We start from the raw sequence: 19,216 nt of genomic DNA on the forward strand, positions 1-19,216 counted from the left end.
CCCACCTCCTGTATTGGGAACATTGGGGAAAACCTCCGGGACCAAAGAGCACCTGTCAGATGTCGATCAATGCTCCTCCGTTTCTCGATCCCTGCTATCAAGCGGAACTGGGCGTTATGAGGCCCGGATATCCGCCTTGCCAGACTGGCATGCTCATTCTAGGGCGTAAGAAAGGAGCGTGGGATACCATCATCAACACAGGTCTAAGAAGCTGCCCATTGCCTTGCGTGACAAGGGGTCGGCCTGTTGGGTAGAAGCTGTTGAGTTACGCGGTGTGTGATTCATCGTGTTCTGGCGTGATGGGGCCCTGGAGTCGAGACCGCCAGGAAGCCCACAATGGCTGGTAAAGTGTGCCAATGTCTCACTCCCAGGAGACTTAGGGCAACTAACAGGGCCACCACAGATCACAAAGGCTCGGTTTACACATTGATGGCCTCGGCATCATGTCCAACTCATGCAATAAGCCTGATGGGGGTGAGTTTGTTGCTGCAAAGTGATCCCGTCTCCCCAGTCCTCCATACACACATACCCACGTGGCCAAGCAAATATTTGATCGGTCATCGAGATCTGAAACATGGATTTAGGTCTATTCGGTTGATGTGTCGTTGAGGCCCCGCCCAATTGAACCATCGTAAGTTGATGTCTGTTGGCCAATGACCTCATCGCGACCGGACCACATCCGTAGACTACCTCTACTGAGGTATCAGTCCCAGGACGTAGCGCAGTGGATCTCATTCTCATGTCTATCCATCTCGTTAAGATGCGGCGACAATATCTGCGGACGTGTTGCAGGTTGGCGGTGTACCTAGAGTTGTCACTACGGAACCCCAATCGCAGAGCAGGTTCACGGCTTAGACGAGAACACGGTCCTGCATCTGATCACACCTCTCACACAATATGGGCCTGGAGCTCAGCTCTAGTGACACATAAATTGAATCCACGCTTGAGATGGAAAGCCGAGACTCGCAATTGGATGGTATCATTCTCAAAACAGGGATCCAAGCTCCCAACCATCTCAACCTCAACGGCGAGGTGGAAACGTCGTCGCTGTGTCTGAAGTCTGTCTGTCTAATGTAAGCACATCAAGACTCCATGTCCCTCACTTGAGACCCATAATAGTTCAAAACTTTTGTGTAGCATCTTCAGTTCCTCCTCGGCCCATGCTTTCTCAGCTCTCGGAAACCATCCTCTTGACTTTGTCGAGCAAGAGGGCGCTCTCCCTACCCAACTTCTTCTTCCCATCACGGTCCCGTGTCTTAGCCATGGCTCTCTTGAAGCGGTCCCGCTCCGCCATCTTACGCTCGCGCTCCTCCCTCCGTCGCTGAAACTCATTAGCCCGCTCCTCGGCTTCGTTTCGTTGCTCCTCAGCCTTCTTCAGCTGCTTGTCGTAATAGCCCGGCCGGCGCGTCCGGCGTCGCTGGCCGTCGCCGTGGCGCTCACTGTCCTCTCTCGAGCCGGCATTTTCTTCCGCCTTGTCCTCGTCGGCTAGCATGAGCTGCCGGGTTGGGTGGATTTTCTCCTCGGCCTGATCGACCTGCTCCTTTTCCTCCTGAGCCCCATCGTCGCCGCCTGACTTGCCCTCTGGAACAGCTTGCTGCTCACGAGCCTTGATCTTGGCGTAAGCCTTCTTGACCTTAGCCTTGTGAATCAAGTCCTTCTTGATTTTCGTGACTGCGATGGTGGAGTGTCAGCTCTCATCACATACATATCCAGCACGGGTGGAAGAAAAACTCTGAAGGTGAGGTGAGCGACAAACCTTTTCGGCGCCAGGGACCGTCTGGCAAATTCTCGGGGCCGACTCGGAACCCATGCTTGGGCTTCTTCGCCTCGGGTGCAGCGTCGGCAGTCTCGATGGGGCGTTTTGGGGCCATGGCTGACAGCTGCGATGTGTATTTGATTGAGATGCGCCTGTGTCGAGAGTCGTTCAATGAGAATTGAGTAGGCGCTAAGTCGGTGAGAGTACGGTGTGAAAGTGGGGCCGGAGGGGCGTACGTCTAGATTTCAAGGTGTGTCTGGGGTGGAGTCATCCGGACAAGAGTACGGCATTCACGTTGAGGAAAAGGCGAAACTCGGAAGCGTTAAGGTGGTATTGTTTGGGTGAGCCCGAACAAGACCTTTATTGGACAGAGCAGGTCCGAGAGCGTAATGCAGAATGATTTATCCGGAAGAATTGACGACGCACTGCCAGGTCACGCTGACTCAAAACACAACGCATATCATGAGAGGTCGGTGCGTAAGAAGCACCAGCGAACGAACACATGCCACAAGCACAGCGAGCTGCAAGCAGGAACGAGGAGCAAGCGTCAAGACAGGCCGCGGGATGTGTGTCGGGTATGACAAGGGCGCATTTCTAATCCATCGAGGATTGATCAGCCAAAGCTGTGTCACACCAACGGCCAGGTTGTACGCTCAGCCGGGTCAGCCCACTGTCATGAGGGAGTCACACAGGGAGCACCACCCGACGCTACGGTGAACAGGGCCGCAATTTACTGGCGAGGGCCCTGTAGCTGACGCCCATTGTGTGTTGCCGCACGCTGTAAGACCACCGAGCCTGGCACACGGCATACCGATGCCAGTGCTCACTGTAAGCAGCTCTCCGAAAACATCAAGGAGCCGTCTAGGCTCAGTGAACGGGGCCGCTACCCGCCCTAACGGACCCGCCTAACGATGCGCGTGCAGACGTGCAGTTTTCAGTTTGCGGGTTGGCATCAGTCGTGTGAGCCATTACGTGTGAGCTTTGAGCTGTGAGCCACGAGTTGTGAATGTCGATCCCATCCTGCTGCTACCATCTTATGCTGCCATCTATGCATGCCCGATCCCAGCAGTGCATGCTCGACGTGACTATGCAGCTCCCCGTGACGGTGCCGAGTTTTTTTCTTTCCTTTTTTTTTCTCCCGCTTTGCCAACGGCTGCGTGCATTTGCTGGTGCTTCCTGTCCCGGGGTGGCAAGGTGAGTGAGTGGCCCTTTTGGCTTTTTTGGCTGGTCTGGCTGGATCCCATCCGTCCAACTTCGCAGCTCACAGTCACGAATCTCTCCACTTTGATCTCTCCACTCTCCCTCCACCTCCCACCCACTCTCCACTCGCCCGCCCGATAACTTTACCCAAGGCAGGTTGGCTTTGGCTTGACCCTGGGTCCTCCGGGTCGCCTGGGTCTTTCTACGGAGCAGGCCCAAGGGCCTTGGGATGATTCACTTTCACCGCCATCGGCGCCGCTTGTGCCGCTTTCGCTGCTACTCCCGCCACGCCTCATCCTTGACGTCGACGTCGTATCATAACGAGTCCATGTCCACCCGCTGTCGCCGTCATTGTGCCGTCGACCTCTGCATTCAACTTTCTTCTACCGGTACTCCTCCATAGTCCTTAGCCGTCTTCTATCCTCTGCTCTCCGTCTGCCTGTCAACACCCAAGCAACGCTCGCGGCACGACGGAGCCGGCACATGGATAGACGCACTCCTCCGTGGTTCATCGTCATCAGATCCGTGGATGACGTCCCACCATCCCCGATCCCCATCTCAAAGACCCACGGGGACCTGGCAGCCACCTGCATGGCATGATATCCACCTCCGCCTCACCTTGAACTCTCCCTTCACGCCCGATTTACCTCTGGGTAGCTCCAAGCTCAAGGCTCAAGCTCCTGTTGTCAACCTACCATCTTCATTCATGACGAACCTCCCCCAGGTCTACAGCGTCGCTGTGGCTCATACCCAATCCTGCTGCTCCCTCCGACGCCACCATGCCCATCTTCCAGGACGACCTTGACCACCACTCTCCGGTCAACCCGTCCCCCATTGATGTTGCCGCGACAGGCCTCCGCCGTCTCTCTGAAGAGAGCATTCGCACCGAGCTCTGCGAAGGTCCCATTCCTGATAGTCCACGCCGTACCCAGACATCCAGGTCCGACGATGGACCTGCGATATCGGACCGCATTGCTCTCATCGAAAGGCTGAAGCGCGCCCAGTCTCCCACCTGGATTCCCAACCATCACGTACGTAGTCTGTGTCCCGTCCCTTGTTTCCCCTTGCTGATAGTTTTTTTTTGCAGCTCGGGTCCATTCTCCAACACACGAACTCCGTCTCAGCTCCTAAAAGACCACAAACACCGTCCGAATCGTCGAGTCTCCTACCTCCGGCCCAGATCAGTCTCGAGAAGGACGAAGCGCGTGATGATACCGACGAGAGGCTACAAGCCGGCCTCAGTATCGAACGGCCCAGATCGGCTCTGCACAGCGGAGACTTCACCGAGGATGAAGTCGGGGCGGACAACCAGGCTAGGCCCGTTAGTCGGACACTCGCCGATACACACCCAGCTCTCACCGAGAACCCGTGGATTGCCACTTCTCCCCCAAGAGCATTTGCGTCGTTTCAGTTTGATCAGAGAATCCCATTGTCTGAGAGCACCGAGAGCTTCCCGTCAGGCACCTCACCTCTGTCATCGTCTTTCTCCTCCGGTTTTATATACCAGGCCCCGACCAGCCCTCTAGTCCAATCTGAGAGCTATGAGGAACTGGATCTTTCGATGCCGCTGGACGGCATTGATTTCTCGTCTGGGCGTCTAGGCGCCAGGCGCTATACCATGAACTCGGCTACTACATCGCCATTCCCCTCTCCTTCCCCTCGGTACTCGATGCCTCCAAGGATATCCTCTTATCGAAGAGAAGCAACATTTCCCTACCAAGCGCACCAACCCCGGAGGTCGTTGACTTCAATCCCAAGCTTCGTGCAAGGCGGCACGTCGCCACAAACACCCGCCTTCTTGCGTTCTCGTCGATCGTCCTTTGTTTCTGACTCCTCGCCGCTTCATCATGCCTCCATGGTTGGCTCCTACGAAGAGAGCATCCTCCGTGGTCGCATGTCGACTACGCCGTCTAAGCCTCTTGATTTCGTCGCCCAGATCGGCGTCCTGGGCAAGGGGAAGTGCAAGTCCAGCCTCAAGTGTCCAGCTCATGTCACTCTATCATTCCCAGCTGTCTATTATAGCTATGGCAGCACATCCCACGGCCGATCAAATTCAGATGATGGGCCTAGTCCTTACGTTGGTCAAATCGACCTAGAAAACGGCCTTCCAAACCCGGAAGATGAGCAGAGGTCCAAGAGGAAGGCTCAAAGTCGCTATGCCGACAGGAAGACGGTCGAGGAAGAAGTGGACCCAATGCCTCCCCAAAGCCCCGAGCATGAGCTACGCCGAAATTCAAGGGCGAAGCGGAAATCCGGAGCCCCCAAGGTTCCCCCCGGAGGAAGTTATAGGATCCCCGAAAAGGGGCAGATTCAAATCATCATCAAGAACCCGAACAAAACCGCCGTCAAGCTTTTCCTGCTTCCCTATGATCTAACAGGAATGGAGCCTGGAACCAAGACATTCATCCGCCAGCGCAGCTACTCTGCCGGCCCCATCATCGACAACGTCCCCGCGGCTTCCGAGCTGGACTCGACAGACCGCCCTATACTTAGATATTTGGTTCACCTGCACATCTGCTCGCCCGCCAAAGGTCGTTTCTATTTGTACAAAAGCATCCGCATCGTCTTCGCCAACCGCGTTCCGGACGGGAAGGAGAAACTGCGAAACGAGACAACCTGGCCTGAGCCACGCTACACGCCTTACAAGCCGATCCGTGTCATGCACCCGTCAACGCCTGCCACGGGCCCAGGTGCGATGCTCGCCGCCGACAAAGCCTGGCGCAGGAGAAGCGCCGGGTTTCCACTGGGACCGTCGAGTCAGGCCTTCGACGTGATGGATGATGTGTTCCCCACTAATGTTTACGCCGGTACCTCCTCTGGGACCTTCGCCGCTGGTAATACGCATCCCATTGAGCCTGTTCCATTCTGCCTTTCTGGCCGGGACCGGCTTGACAGTGATGTCAGCGACACCACCGCTGTCACGGCGATTGGAAGCAGCATTCGCTCCCCGGGTTCCTCGCAGGCCAGTCGACCGACAACCCAGGACTTATCCGGCACCCCTTCGGTGCCCTGGGGCCCGACGCTGTATGAGAAGCTCAACAAGGGCGACCTTGGCTATGGTGGAAATGCTTTCTCCCTTGCTGGGAATGGCTCATCCGGCGGTGCCGAGGGTCTGCTCTCACAACGGCTACGGTCCCTCGGCGTGAAGCAGCCACCTCCTCCGCACGCACCGGCCGAAGAAGACGCCACCTTTTAGATGAAGATGCTCGCACCTATTCTTTTGGATTAATACATTTGTAAATACACCCTTCACCCCATAGCAATGATCGCCGCAGGCTGGGAGCGACCTCGCGGGGTTTTGAAACTGGCCACATAGACGGGTGAAAATTTTGTTTGTGGAGTTAATCATGGAAGGCACTGAAACTGGAATCGGGACTGCACTACAACTGTGCTTGTTTTTATTGGACTACGGAGTTCGGCGTTGCTTGATACCAGCTTGAGAGACGAACAGATCGATATTAGGAGATCATGGTAAGTACACAAGTTGATCGCAGCGTCATAGACATAGTAACTTCTCAAATCATGTCATAAATACTGTCATATACTTGCCTGTTCAAGGCACGGCGACGTGAGGTCATTGTTCTATGTTATACAAAAGTACAGATCTAAATGCTCAGTAGGGTTTGTACATATACGAATACACATCATCCTCCGCCAACTCCCAGCATACATGATATCATCTTGATCTCCACCTTCGCGAACTCATGTAGTTTACACGCGTTCTTCGAATGCCACAACTTTGTAAACATGATATTTGTATGTTTTGGGTCCTTGCGTGCTCAAGGCACATTGATGCCGCCTCACACACTGGACTCCATTATCGTTTTTTCGAGCTGTCGGACTTCGGTCTTGCCGCAGCGCTAGATTTGGGCTTAGACTTCTTCTCCGAGTTGCGTGATCTCAGTGCCTTGGCCGAATAGTGTTTCGCGTGTTGGGGGCGGCGGTCACCGTGCGGACGCTGGTCGTAGCGGTCCCAGAAGCTGTTCCAGTAGCCAGAACGTTCCCGAGCAACGACTTGTTCCGGGTCAGCGATCGTGGCTAATTCGGACGGGGAAGAGGCTGATAAGGAGGGGGATAATTCTCCTTCGAATGACGAGGATTTTGTCTCAGCAAAGCGCTGCTCGCGTCGCTTCACCCAAGTGGCCGCGAAGCGTCTAACCCTGTTGTGCAGCTCGCGCTTCCAGTCCTGGTGATCCTGCTGGCTCTTTGGGGCGAGAGCGGCAATACCTAGACGCTTCTCACGTTTCCGTTCCTGCATGAGTTGCTTGAGCAGGGCCTCCTTAGCCTTCATCAGCTCGTTGTACGGCATGCTGCGCAGGACCTCGTCAAGATCCTGGATAGACGTGCGGTTCGAGTTGACCTGGTACGCCACCGGCATGGTCTCCATGTCAGACATGGTGAAGGCGTGGTAGAGGCGCGGGAACTTGGCCTGGACGTTGTGGAGCTGACGGGAGATGTCCTCTGACCAAGCAGCCATCTTACGCATCTTGAGCCAGTTCTGTTGCAGTCGGAAGACCACATTCTTGGGCGCCCTCAGGACGCGTGTGTTTAAAAACCCAGCCTTTTCCTTGTTCATCCTTCCCCAGTTCCAGCCGCGCCAGCCATCCATGAGCATCGTCTCGCACCAGTACATGGCCCGCTCCCACCGGTCCAACTCGGACAAGTATCGAACGGCAAGAGACCAGGTGGCGCATGTGAGCTTGAAGCCTGACTGAGTCACTCGATCAATGCAATCCGACAGCCCTTGGCCATCATTCTTATCTCGGTACACCCTAAGCACAACATTGAGCACTCGTGAGAGGTCGTACTCGTTGCCGGCGTAGATGCCCTCTCGGTGACTCTTCTTGCTCGACTCAAATATTTGTACCCAGGTCTTCTGCCAAAGCTCCATGACCTTGTCTAGGTTCCCGTCCTTGTAATACGCCAGCATCAGAGCAGACACAATGTTGGGCGGATACTGATTGCTTTGCTTGAATTGGGGAAACAGCTCATTGTACAGTGTCATGAGCTCTTCGGCGGTACCAAACTCTCGCAGCTCAACCAAAAGCATGATTGCCCGGCCGATACTTTGTGACTGGCTTCTCGACATCGCCGTGCTCCCTAGTGAGATTGCCTGAGAACCGCCAGTGGCAGTTTGTCCAGGCTCCCCTGTGGAGCCAGCCACGGCGTTGCGGAAATGCTCAACCAACTCTTTGCTCAAATTCAGTGTTCGCTTGACTCCTGGCTTTCGTCGCACCGCTGACTCCACCAATGGTATCAAAGCATTGAAGCTGATTGGCATGTTCGACTTTACCAACCGGTAGTGAAGGCTCTCTACTAGGACGTACTCTCCAAGACGAGCAGCGCCCGCCATGACGATGGCATAGTGCTCTGGCGTCAAGGTAAATAACTCCTCGTCCTCAGCTGCTTTTAGAAGCGCGTACGCAGAATGGATCCTGTTGGCATTGACAAGTGCTTGGAGAAGGAATCGGTTGGTATCATCATCCCATTCCACGCCAAACCGTTTCATGCGTTCGAGGATGGCGTAGCACCTCTTGAGATTGCGTGCCTCGCCATTGAAATTGAGCAGCTGGTTCCAGATAGCGGTGTGTGTGAGCTTTCGTTCGGCCATCTCAATGCACAGCCTCTCCGCCTCAATCAGGAGGTCGTTCTGGCAATACGCCACCACTAACGCGAGAGCCATCTCCTTCGTAATCGGAACTTGAGCCTCCTGGGATCGGCTGAAAAAGTCGAGAGTCGTCTCCAGGTCGCCCTTCTTAGAACTCATGGCCATGACATGGGCGTAAGTGAAGGAATCAGGCTGGTGCATCTGGGAGATCGTCTCGAAGCATCTTAGCACCTGGGAGTAGTTGTTGGCCCTCATGTACGCCTTCAGAAGCGTGTTCCAACAATCAACATCAGGCTTGACCCCATATTTGCTAGACATCTCTTTAAGCACCGCTTCGGCCTGGACAGCGTCTCCCGCTTGTGCATAGACGTTCAGGGTACTCCTGAAGGCTCGTGGCGTCTTGAGCACCGACGGGTACGCTTTCACATACTGATCCCAAAGCTTCTGGACAGCTTTAACATCGCCCCTTTGAGCATATAGCTTGAGGAACTTCTCGTAGCCCCATTGATTCAAGGCCCCGCGGAATCGAATCCAATCTTGGTAGAGTTGTTCTAGGGCAGCGATGTCCTTCGGAAAGTGAACCTTGAACATGCCTCGTAGAACATGCATCGCAGGCTGGGCATCGGGTAGGGCTCGAAATGTCTGGTAAATTGCGGGAAGCTTGAGAATAGTCGATTGGGGTTCCAACTTTTCGTACCAGCGGTCAAACATCCGCACCAAATAGTCGTTATAGAGATCCTTGTCGTTCAAGGTTTCGAGGATCACGGCGGCCTGCTCCGGGGAGCAAGGCTCCCACAACGCCATTTGCGCAAAGTGTTTGCGGAAAACACGGAAGGCTGTGAATGGTAGGGGAGATTGTCTAAGCTTGCGTTGGTAATCGGCACCATCCGTCACCAGGAAGCTCCGGAAAGCAAAGTACAGATTTCCTTGGTTGGGGATACCTTCGAGGTCCTTAAGCCGTTCCGTACTCGGCTTTCGTTTAGGATTCTTTTCGGCCTGTGCCGCATAGTACGCTACCCAAACATCCAAAGCAGCGGCCCATTTCCTCGACGAAATGGCATCCGCCAATAAATATTCGAGGCCTCCGGTCAGTCCTTTCAAATCAAGGCCTGTTTTGAACTGATCTATCGCAGACGGCAGGTCCCCCGTCCGCAGGAACAAGAGGATTCCTGCAGTAAGGAGATCATTGTCCCACTCATCGATGGGAATCTGTCGAAAGACGGAGAGGGCTCGTCCACTCTCCACAACGCCATGTGACCGAGCAAGGTACATAACGATAGGAGCACGCATGCAGAGACGGTTCTCATGGTCAAGGTGGGTGTAGAGGTCCCAAACCTCGGAATAAAGATGGCCAGTATGGTTCGATATCAATCGTTCGAGACGTTCCAGCGTGTGTTGAGCGTCATATTCTAACGAAGCATCCGAATCGACTTGGTTTTCTCCTATCGGCGCATTGTCGTGGCCATTGGCGAGTATTCCGTCTCGACGGTTCTCCAACGCAGTGGGGTCGTGCTCAGACATGGTTGTGTAAACCCCTCCCTCTGCCAACTCCATATCGCTCAGTGCCACCATGTTTGAGGTCGTTGATGCGAGGATCGGGTCCGTGGCCGACGAAGAGTACTGTCTTCTCCGCGGTACCAGGGCCTTGCGGTTCCCATCTTGAGTCCTGGGTAGTTTGGGGTATATTCGACGTAGGAGCGGCAACGTAGCGCTGGGATAGAGGAAGTCGAGCAGGAAGGCCGACGCTAGCAGACCGGACTGCTGCTGGTGGTAGCGAGACGATGAGTCGGCGTCGGTGGTCTCGGAATCGGCGGTACGAGGCGGGCCGGGCCAGATGCTGGAGAGATCAATGGCAGAGGCGCCATGCTGCCAGAAGCCCGTGTGTAGCTGGCGGCAGCTCTTGGTGGGCTTGGGTAGGACACGCTGGAGGCTGCATGATTCCAGGCCGGCCGCCGTTCTCTCGAGCATTGGATCGAGACAGTGAATGCTAAGCCGCGGCGGTGAGGACCGAGAGGGCAGGTATCGGCATGCTTGGTAGGGGAAGCAAAATTGGGGACGACGGTCGAGGAGGGCCGGAGGAGGGAATTGGGCGCGGGCACGGCTCGTATTTCGGGGGCATTAACTCGTGGATGCCTTCAATGGGTCGGGGCAACGTCGTAGGAGGGAGCAAGAAAGACAACGCCCGAAGAAAAAAGAGAGTCGCGATCGGTAGCACGCACGCGCAAAAGGTCGATGGAGGTGGGATCCAGTCTACAATCATCAGTCGATGTTTCTAAAAAATCCGCCAGCTCTGGGACGCTGTAGCCAATGAGCGCAGGTCCGTCGTTGAAGAGCGGAGCCGGTCCGTCCAGGGCCCCGGCGATAGCGCCGTTGGTCCTTGGGACGCCGAGAACCACGGCCAGATGGCCGCTAAACCGCCAATCAGATTATTCGATCATTGTGATTGCGCTGGTTCTGGTTTGTTGGACATGGACGCAGACAGACAGACAGACAGACAGATAGACATTTAGAAAGGATAGATGGGCAGACAGACTCCTCACGTCCCCAATCGGGCAGGGTTTAATGTGAATGGTTCCCGTATCTCATTATTTCTCAACCTAGATTGCCATGACGAAAAGCATCTAATGTTACATGGTTCAATTTTAGAAAGTTTCCGTTCCCAGTTACCCTGACATCAAACATCCATTAACATAAAACAAAGAAAAAATCAAAGAACTCCCCTTTCCCATCCCAGTCTTAGACCAGTTCGCACCAAGTAAAATATCCGGTTAAGTTTCCAGGCAAGTGCCTTTCCAAGTAGAATGTCAATATATCGAACATGTATGGGGTATTGATTTTCCCGGTCGTAGATCCGTCTCCGATTTCCTTTCGTTTTCCCTTTTGGAGGTGTACAAGAGAAGAAGGCATTTAGGCGTTGGGTAGCTGTCACTGCTTCGCACCGTCGTCATCGTCGGAGCTCGCGAGCAGTTCATTCCGCAGCCCGGACAAGACATCGGCCAACCGCGGGGGTTCGTGTTCCATGTCTGCCCGAGGTCCGCGGCTCCGGCTCCGAGTACGTTGGCGGCGCCGAAAGACCTGCTGCTGCTCTACGGGAGACGCAACTCGCGAGGGGCAGTGCTCACGGCGCAACCGGGCGTGGAGAAGGCGTTTTCGGGTGGGCGATGAGACTCTGGGAGAGGTGGCTCGGGAGGAATATCCTAGGGCGGGCGAGGTGGCACGGCGGCGAGATCGGCCTCGGAGGGTACTGCACTCGTCGGAGGGCGCACAGCGGATGGGTCGGACGCTGCGGCGGTTCATGCTGCGGTCTCTCTTGCGGCCTCGCATGGCATCGTGGTCGGCAGTCGGAGAGACGATGATGGTGGGCTCGGCAAATGTTGCACTGCCATGGGCGACTCCCGCCGTCATCTTGGCCGGTTGCTGCGCTGCTGCGTTGCCGACTCTTGCTGGATGATGGAGGAGAGCTGAGCTGGGAGAGCAAGCAAAAGCAGGAGCAGTTGCGGGGGTTGCAGGGCAGATACAAGACACAACAAGGGACGGGCAGCAGGGAGGGTGTGGGAGAGTCTTTGTAATTATTGGATGGGATCAGGTTGGGCAAATCAAAGACGCAGCAGAGGTGGGAGTGAGACAATGTTGGCGTTGCACGGCGTTGCACACAACGAGACCAAGTCGTTCCACGGTGGTCGAGATGCAGGTAGATTGCAGATTACACAGCCGGCGTACAATAGCGTACAACACGTCGAGGTTGGGGGAGTTGAGAGAGGCACGTCGGCCAGTTATAGGCGATTGGAAATGCAACGTACAATGACGAAAAGGGGATAAAGGGGGACGCTCCGAGCGACACGAGAGATGAGAGATGAGATGGGAGGAGCATGAACCAAGCGGGAAGGGGTGGCCCTTGAATGCTTGGATTGTTTGGATCCCGCCGCCGTCCCGCGGCCAAGCGAATGGAAGCGAAGGCTCGCGAATGCTGGCGAATGTTGGCGGAAGCTGGTGAGTGCTCCCACACCCAGGGCCCGTCATCTGATGGGTGGCTTGATCCCGATGGGCGCTGGGATGGGCGCTGGGATGCTACTTGGGGATGCCACCTGGGATGCGCCCGGGGCCTGTTGGGCGGACCTATTGACCTATTCTAATCCCGAATCCCCCTGATGCCGTCCGTGTTAAGCCTGCGTTTGGCGTGCGTTTGCCTCTTTGTCGTGTGTCGACGTCGCATCAGCCACCAACTGGTCTGAACCTTGCTCGGGCACGCGGGCGCTGATCAAGGCCGTCTCAACGCCGGACTCTGAATACCGGCCTGCGGAGCAAGATCCGCGGTTTTGCAGGGCTCCGGGGAGTAAAGTAACTACACAGACAATACAGTGTCCCAACCCATCAATCAGACATGGCACTTTGACTTTTGCCCATCGACAGTTGTCCGTCCACGGATGCCATCCCATCCCTCTCCCATCCCTCTCACCCCCAGGCTCCATGTGCTACCCCAGGTCCTCCGCGTTGGCGGACCAGTCGATCACCACACAGACGGCGCTGACGAAACACGCCAATGCGTTCTATGACGTAGCGTCGTTGAGACTGATCGATGTGTCAGGTGGGAACACATAAGTTTACAGAGGGAGTCATTGAGGGAGTCATTGAGGGAGTCATTGAACGAGTCCCGCCCCCGATACATGCGCCGCCAACAGGGCTTGCAGTACGAAAATAACAACATCGTTGGTCCAACGCGGAGCCCGTAGCCGCCGGCCAGTACAATGAATACATCAACCGCCCACGCCTTCGGCCGAGGATGCGGCCCCAAGACGAGGCCAGTGGGATCTGGCGACAACCCACGAGGGCCCTTCCCCGCAATCCTCGACATCGCCGCCAGCGAAGACACTAGACACGACCTAAGGCAAAAGGCACCCAGGTGATGGGCACTAGGTGCTGGGCAAGAGTGCGAGGGGACGCCTAGCTGCCCATTATGCTTTCCAGTGTTAGCGCCAGTTTGGCGTCACAGCCTCTGCGCAACAGCCTCTGCGCATCAGCCTCTGCACACACACTCGCCTCTCTGCAGAGCCGCCGCAGTTAAGCCCAAGGCGATCTAGCATCGTCCCAAGAAACTCTGTATCGGTTGACAAGAGGTTGGCAGAGGCTGTCGGCGCCAACCAAGTCGGCAGGTGAGGACACACTCAGCAGCTGGAAGCTTGTCATCGAGTGTCGACGGTCCAGACCATTCCATTGAGCAGTCTCCAGCCCACAGCTGAGAGCTTGGATCAATCACTCCAACTGGGTGTCAATGTGGCAGACAACCGGCAGATGTAAGCCCATTGCCAAGGACGCCACACAGTCCCGTATGTTGAAGCCTTATCAACAACCGCGAGGGTGCTGGCCAGAGCCATCCCTGTCTGACGTCTTACACTCAACAAACCGATTCCAGGAGTATCTTGTCATTTGCACACACGAGTACAGTACATGGCCAATTCCTGAAAATGAGTATCAGCGACACACCTAAAATAGCATTTAAAAAATTATTATTCAATAAGACCAATTCCTAGAATTATCTCTCTTTGCCTGAAGTTTTAGGTTTTTTATTTTCATAAAACACAATAACAAATGTAGGCCTCTAGCCCAACCTTGGACCATCTACTCCAATCATGGATCAGGTACATGAATTAAGCTGAGGCTTGGGTGAAAAGGATTTATACATCTATGCGAATACCGGCATGAATATGAATAGTAATGGGTAGGTACTCTCTGCCAGCCCATGAGAGGCAAGACAAACACCCGAATGTCCGGAGTCCGAAATATTGTTAGCGCAAAAGAGTCTCTGAAACCGAGCGGTACGTACCACCCCATTGGTAAGCTGCCACAAGCAGCAGAAGCAAGTTGGCCACGGCCTGGCGCCTGGCCAGAAACAGCCTGGTACTCCCTGGAACCCAGTTCTGAGCGCTGAGAGCCGCAATATGACAGCATGTGCCAGCTCCCGGGATTCCCAGTCGTGAACTGATCGGCTCATCATCAAAGGCTTCGTCCGACCATTCTTGTTCTTGTCGTGTCTCCCCATTCTGGTCGCAACTACTTTTACTTCTTCTTTATCTTTTCCACGTAATCTATTTTCTCAGTCGCAAATTTGCACCAACCGGTTTCCTCATTTCGCCCTGCGGGTGAGTGCACGCGTACCATCGCCGTTTAGATCTGTCAGGGGCATTCGCTTGCTTGCTTGCTTGCTTTCCTTCCTGCCTGGCTTGGCTGTCACCTCGCAAACTCGCCGACGTCACATCATCAATCCATCCATCCCTTCATCACTCTCGCGAGCATCGACACCGACCCGAATAGTCCGCGCACGATCTCGTCTCCACCAGGAATGGCCCTGCCGACCTGCTAATCCGATCCGCCTCCCGTCTCACGCGTCTTCATATCATCACCATCCTCCTCCCAAGTTATCGTCTCCGTCGCCCATCATGCCTCGATCCCGTCCCGCCACGACGGGCTACGAACGCCTCACCCAGGCCGACGACCACAGCGACGACTCCGACGAAGATCCCCTCTCCCAGTCCTACGCCTCCCTCCAGCCCGCTGGCGCGCCCCGACATGTTCACACCTCGCAACCGCGCCATCGCTCCGGCATGGCCAGCCCCAAGTCGTTCTCCACCAGGCCCAAGTTCCGCCAACGCGCTGGCAGCAATGCCGGTGTCGACCTCAAGGCCATCAATGCCCGCCTCGAACGCTGGGCCGATGAGATCGCCTCTCGCTTCAAACGCAAGGGGAAGAACATGGCTGGTGAAGAGGAGCGCCTCGAGATCCACCACTCCGTCTTCCAGGCCCCTGAAGGCGTACGCCCCGTTAGTGCTGAGGGCATTGCCGCGCCTCAGGAGGGTGTCATGACCAAAGACGAGTTCGAGGTCATTGTCGAAAGTGTGAGATCCGCCATCCGGCAAGAAGTACACCCCAGCATGATCTCGCAAGGCAGTTCTGGCAGTTACTTTGCGCGAAACCCCGACGGCAAGATTGTTGGTGTCTTCAAGCCCAAGGATGAAGAGCCATACGCAGCAGGAAACCCCAAGTGGAACAAATGGATTCATCGAAACCTGTTTCCCTGCTGCTTTGGTCGAGCTTGGTATGTCATCCGCCTTCCCCCTATCTATAGCGCGACCTAACATTTTCACAGCCTCATCCCCAATCTCTCCTATGTCAGCGAAGCTGCCGCCTACGTCCTCGACTGTCAATTGCGAACACATCTTGTCCCCTACACCGACGTCGTTTACCTCTCCTCCAAGTCCTTCCATTACCCCTTCTGGGACCGCCGCAAGTTCCACCGCAAGAAGAAGGGTCTGCCCGAGAAACCCGGTAGCTTCCAGGTATTCCTCAAGGGATTCAAGGATGCCAACGTCTTCCTGCGCGAGCATCCTTGGCCCGATCAATACTGGTCCGGCTTCCGTGCAAATGATGGCCAGAAGAAGAAGCGGAGGAGGTGGACAGAGAGTTGTCGTCCATCCAGCGCTGCCTCGCCGGACGATGCGTACGGTAGCGACGACGAGCATGGAGGTCAGGAGGGGACTCCTTTGAGCCCAGATCATTTCGCCTGGACCGAGAACTTGAAAGAGTCTTTCCGAGAGGAGCTCGAGAAGCTAGTTATTCTGGACTATATCATGAGGAACACCGACCGCGGATTAGACAACTGGATGGTCAAGGTCGACTGGGAAGCGGGCAAGGTCTCGGTTGCTTCGGATCCCATCCAGTTGAACATGGAGACGGTCGCAGAGGAAGAAGGCCCTCGCCCCGTTGACCTATCCAACTCGCCTCCCCGCGCCACTCGAGCTTCATATCCCTACAAGGTCCAAAAGCCAATGGATGCTACTAGTCAGCGGCACACCGGACAGGAGCCTGTGATGAGCCTTGGAGCCATTGATAACTCTCTCTCGTGGCCCTGGAAGCACCCAGATGCCTGGAGAAGGTATGAACAACCTTAAGCTCTCGCCACGGAACGGTTAAGCTAACACACACATCTAGTTTTCCATTCGGTTGGCTCTTCCTGCCTGTAGATCTGATCGGGAGACCCTTCTCGCAAAAGACGCGGGACCACTTCCTCCCCTTGCTCACATCCACAGCATGGTGGAGCCAGACCACACTCGCCCTAAAAAAGGTGTTCCAGATGGACGTTGATTTCCAGGAACGCATGTTCGCCAAGCAGATTGCCGTCATGAAGGGCCAAGCCTGGAACGTTGTTGAGACGCTCAAGACCCCCGATCATGGTCCCCTCGAGCTGACACGTCGTGCCAAGGTCTGTGTCTGGGATGATCTTGTCGACGTGCCCGTTGCGGTTCCTATGCAAGCCACGCCATCAGAGGTCCGCCGCAACCCCCACGTCCGCCAGTCTATGGACGAGGCAGACATTGCTAGCTCCGCACCGGCACCAAACGTCCCTGTCACGGACCTCCTCGGCCTCACCAGCCCGCCCGCCGACATGCCCCATCCCGGCCGGTTTGAAATCGCATCTCCCACGAGTGATATTGCCCACTCGCCGCAGGACACGCACATGACCGAATCTAACCACCTGGATCCGGCGGGGCACCCCTTGGAGAGCGGTGATGCGGCTGAACGTCCCTCAATCCAACCCAGTGGGTACAGATCTAGCTACCAAGGCCCGGCCCGCGCCCTCAACATGTACGAGCCCGCGCGCCAGGGACAGCAGCCGCCGCCGCACCGGCAGCGACGGTACTCGTTTGCTCCGGCAGCTGGTCGCCGAAACAGCAGCACCATTGCCCAGCATTTATACGGTGACACGTATGACGCCTACGACGATGATATCGAGGGCGATCTGGGTTACGCTGCGGCTGAAGGCCAGATGGGCAATCACCGCAAGGTCATTGTTGAGCGCCTCGAGGCCGTCAAGAGCAGGAATCCTGTCTTCACGTGGTGTTAAAAGCACATGCTCGCCCCGCGAGAGAGCCTCCACCATACTATCATCTGTTCCCGAGCCGACCGAAAACTCGGCCGATCGTGGCAAGCATTGATTCCTCCTAGCTGCATATACCGTTGTGCATTCGTTCACAATTCCACCTCTCAGATGATCTGTCACATCTACCAGCGTCCCGGTTCGAATCAAGGGAGGTCACATCGCCTCCGAGACTCCTTTTATTATGCATACCTTGCCAATGTCCCTGGACGGGTTTCTTGTTTGGGAGATACCTGCATGATGGCTGCTTACGATCAAAAATTCCAAACACGTACACTGCACTGCATATTCCTTTTTGCCCTCTTGCGCTGCTGCTCTCTTCGGGTATACAGCACGGCTTAGAAAAGGGGGGTAAGCGGGAAGCAGGGGGCAAGCAAACATTCACGCTGATCGCATAGAGTAGAAGATGCGAAGAGGGGGCGCACACTGCCAGAGGGGTGAGTGATGACCTGTCATGTTGTACAATAGTGCTTTTGTTTTTATTTTCCTTCCTCTTCTTTGGTTCTCTTTCGAGGAAGCTCTCACGCGTCTGGGGATTTGGGATGCATTACGACGGTGTGTAGACAAAATGTCTGGTGTTATGAAAGGACAGCAAAATAGAAATGGACCTGGCTTTTTGGATGATTGCCTCTCACAGATTCACCATTCCCTCGTACTTCGTAGATCCCGTTGAGAGCCTTGGTGACTTGACCACAGACAGCTGAGTGGGAGGGGGGGGAGCCGGCTGCGACATGTCAGTGTGGCGCAGGTGGTTGGCTGAGGGTATCATTTTGGGCGCGCCTGTGTGTGGATAATGTGCAAGAACTTCTGAAAGGAGAGGAGAGGGCAAGTCTCGTTTCGAGGCCTTCTTCCCAGCATAGCCCACCGTTTTCCCGACTCTGTGGTCCTAATCCCGAGGGCTTGGGTCGGCAAACGGTCGCTCGAGCAAGGCTCCCCTGTCTCGGCGGGCACCAACAGTTCCCAGCTCCGCGCTCACGCTCGCTCACGGAGCAAAGGTAGCGGCCAGCAACCGTCTAGCACCGTCTAGTACTGGACCGATGGAGACTTTGCGCCTCGGTCGAAGCGAGCTCTCGAGGGAGACCGCGGCTACGCACATCAGCGAGCAAGGATTTGCTTTGCATGTCGCTAACTGTGCCCTTTCGGGGGTCAATGGCAGGGAGCTGGAGCAGGCGTCCTCCTGGCGTGCAGCCTTCCGCAGAGTTCGGCGCGCTCGTCTCCCCCACACCACTCCGTCCTAGCGGGCCGCAGCGGCCGTACAAGATTGGGTGTGGGTACCAGAATCGTGGGACGCCGCAGAGAGTGATAACGTAGCAGCAACTTTGCGCAAATCCGCCTGCCATCCTAATGCAATCCTATCTCGTAATCATTTGCTGATGATATGCGCGGCTTGTTCCGCAACGGGGCGTCCGTGACTTTAGCTTGGGCGCTGTGTTGTTGGCCAGTTGTCAAAGGGAGTTGTTTGCTGGCCCTCTTGACTGGCCCTCCCAGACCTTCACCTTCGCTGGTCTTGGTCTCCATCACACCATCATTCTGTCCAATGTGGACGCGGTAGCGGCGGCTATCCTCTTCCTCCTTCCCACCAGGACTCGTAGTTCAAGTTCTCTGCAGCCTGTTAGAACCCTGCTCCCTGTGGATGTTGCCAAAGGCCAGATGAGGCATGGCGACATTGGGGAGGGCCCTTGTGGGGGATGCGGGAGTAGGGGTAGGGTATGGTAAATGGTTA

General features: G+C 55.6%; 5 protein-coding genes across 5 annotated transcripts; 2 read left to right on the plus strand and 3 right to left on the minus strand.

Annotated features, from left to right (window-relative positions):
* Positions 1-1,168: 1,168 nt before the first annotated feature.
* On the minus strand, positions 1,169-1,871 carry BGZ61DRAFT_527010 (uncharacterized protein; the record flags this gene model as incomplete). The annotated part of the gene is made up of 2 exons (XM_046253049.1): positions 1,169-1,671; positions 1,757-1,871. 2 exons carry the CDS (start codon positions 1,869-1,871, stop codon positions 1,169-1,171), a joined length of 618 nt encoding a protein of 205 aa, XP_046110798.1.
* Positions 1,872-3,329: 1,458 nt separating this feature from the next.
* On the plus strand, positions 3,330-6,490 carry BGZ61DRAFT_441397 (uncharacterized protein). Its single transcript, XM_046244574.1, has 2 exons — positions 3,330-3,987; positions 4,044-6,490. The coding sequence occupies exons 1-2, from the start codon at positions 3,736-3,738 to the stop codon at positions 6,150-6,152; spliced, it is 2,361 nt and encodes a 786-aa protein (XP_046110799.1). The 5' UTR covers positions 3,330-3,735; the 3' UTR covers positions 6,153-6,490.
* BGZ61DRAFT_441398 (uncharacterized protein) lies at positions 6,491-10,803 on the minus strand. Its single transcript, XM_046244575.1, has one exon. The coding sequence runs from the start codon at positions 10,530-10,532 to the stop codon at positions 6,774-6,776; it is 3,759 nt and encodes a 1,252-aa protein (XP_046110800.1). The 5' UTR covers positions 10,533-10,803; the 3' UTR covers positions 6,491-6,773.
* Positions 10,804-11,489: 686 nt separating this feature from the next.
* BGZ61DRAFT_472381 (uncharacterized protein) lies at positions 11,490-11,969 on the minus strand (the record flags this gene model as incomplete). Its single annotated transcript, XM_046248329.1, has 1 exon — positions 11,490-11,969. The coding sequence occupies one exon, from the start codon at positions 11,967-11,969 to the stop codon at positions 11,490-11,492; it is 480 nt and encodes a 159-aa protein (XP_046110801.1).
* A 3,029-nt stretch (positions 11,970-14,998) lies between these two features.
* On the plus strand, positions 14,999-17,460 carry BGZ61DRAFT_341138 (phosphatidylinositol 3 and 4-kinase-domain-containing protein; the record flags this gene model as incomplete). Its single annotated transcript, XM_046239379.1, has 3 exons — positions 14,999-15,654; positions 15,706-16,491; positions 16,548-17,460. The coding sequence occupies 3 exons, from the start codon at positions 14,999-15,001 to the stop codon at positions 17,458-17,460; spliced, it is 2,355 nt and encodes a 784-aa protein (XP_046110802.1).
* Positions 17,461-19,216: the final 1,756 nt, after the last annotated feature.

The sequence above is a fragment of the Ilyonectria robusta genome, assembly GCF_021365365.1.
Source record: "Ilyonectria robusta strain PMI_751 chromosome Unknown BGZ61scaffold_2, whole genome shotgun sequence".
Taxonomy (NCBI): domain Eukaryota; kingdom Fungi; phylum Ascomycota; class Sordariomycetes; order Hypocreales; family Nectriaceae; genus Ilyonectria; species Ilyonectria robusta.

Coding starts and splice junctions, on each gene's coding strand:
- BGZ61DRAFT_441397 (XM_046244574.1), top strand. CDS start 3,736: ATGCCCATCTTCCAGGACGACCTTGACCACCACTCTCCGGTCAACCCG. Junction 3,988..4,043: donor CCTGGATTCCCAACCATCAC/GTACGTAGTCTG, acceptor TTTTTTTTGCAG/CTCGGGTCCATTCTCCAACA.
- BGZ61DRAFT_441398 (XM_046244575.1), bottom strand. CDS start 10,532: ATGCTCGAGAGAACGGCGGCCGGCCTGGAATCATGCAGCCTCCAGCGT.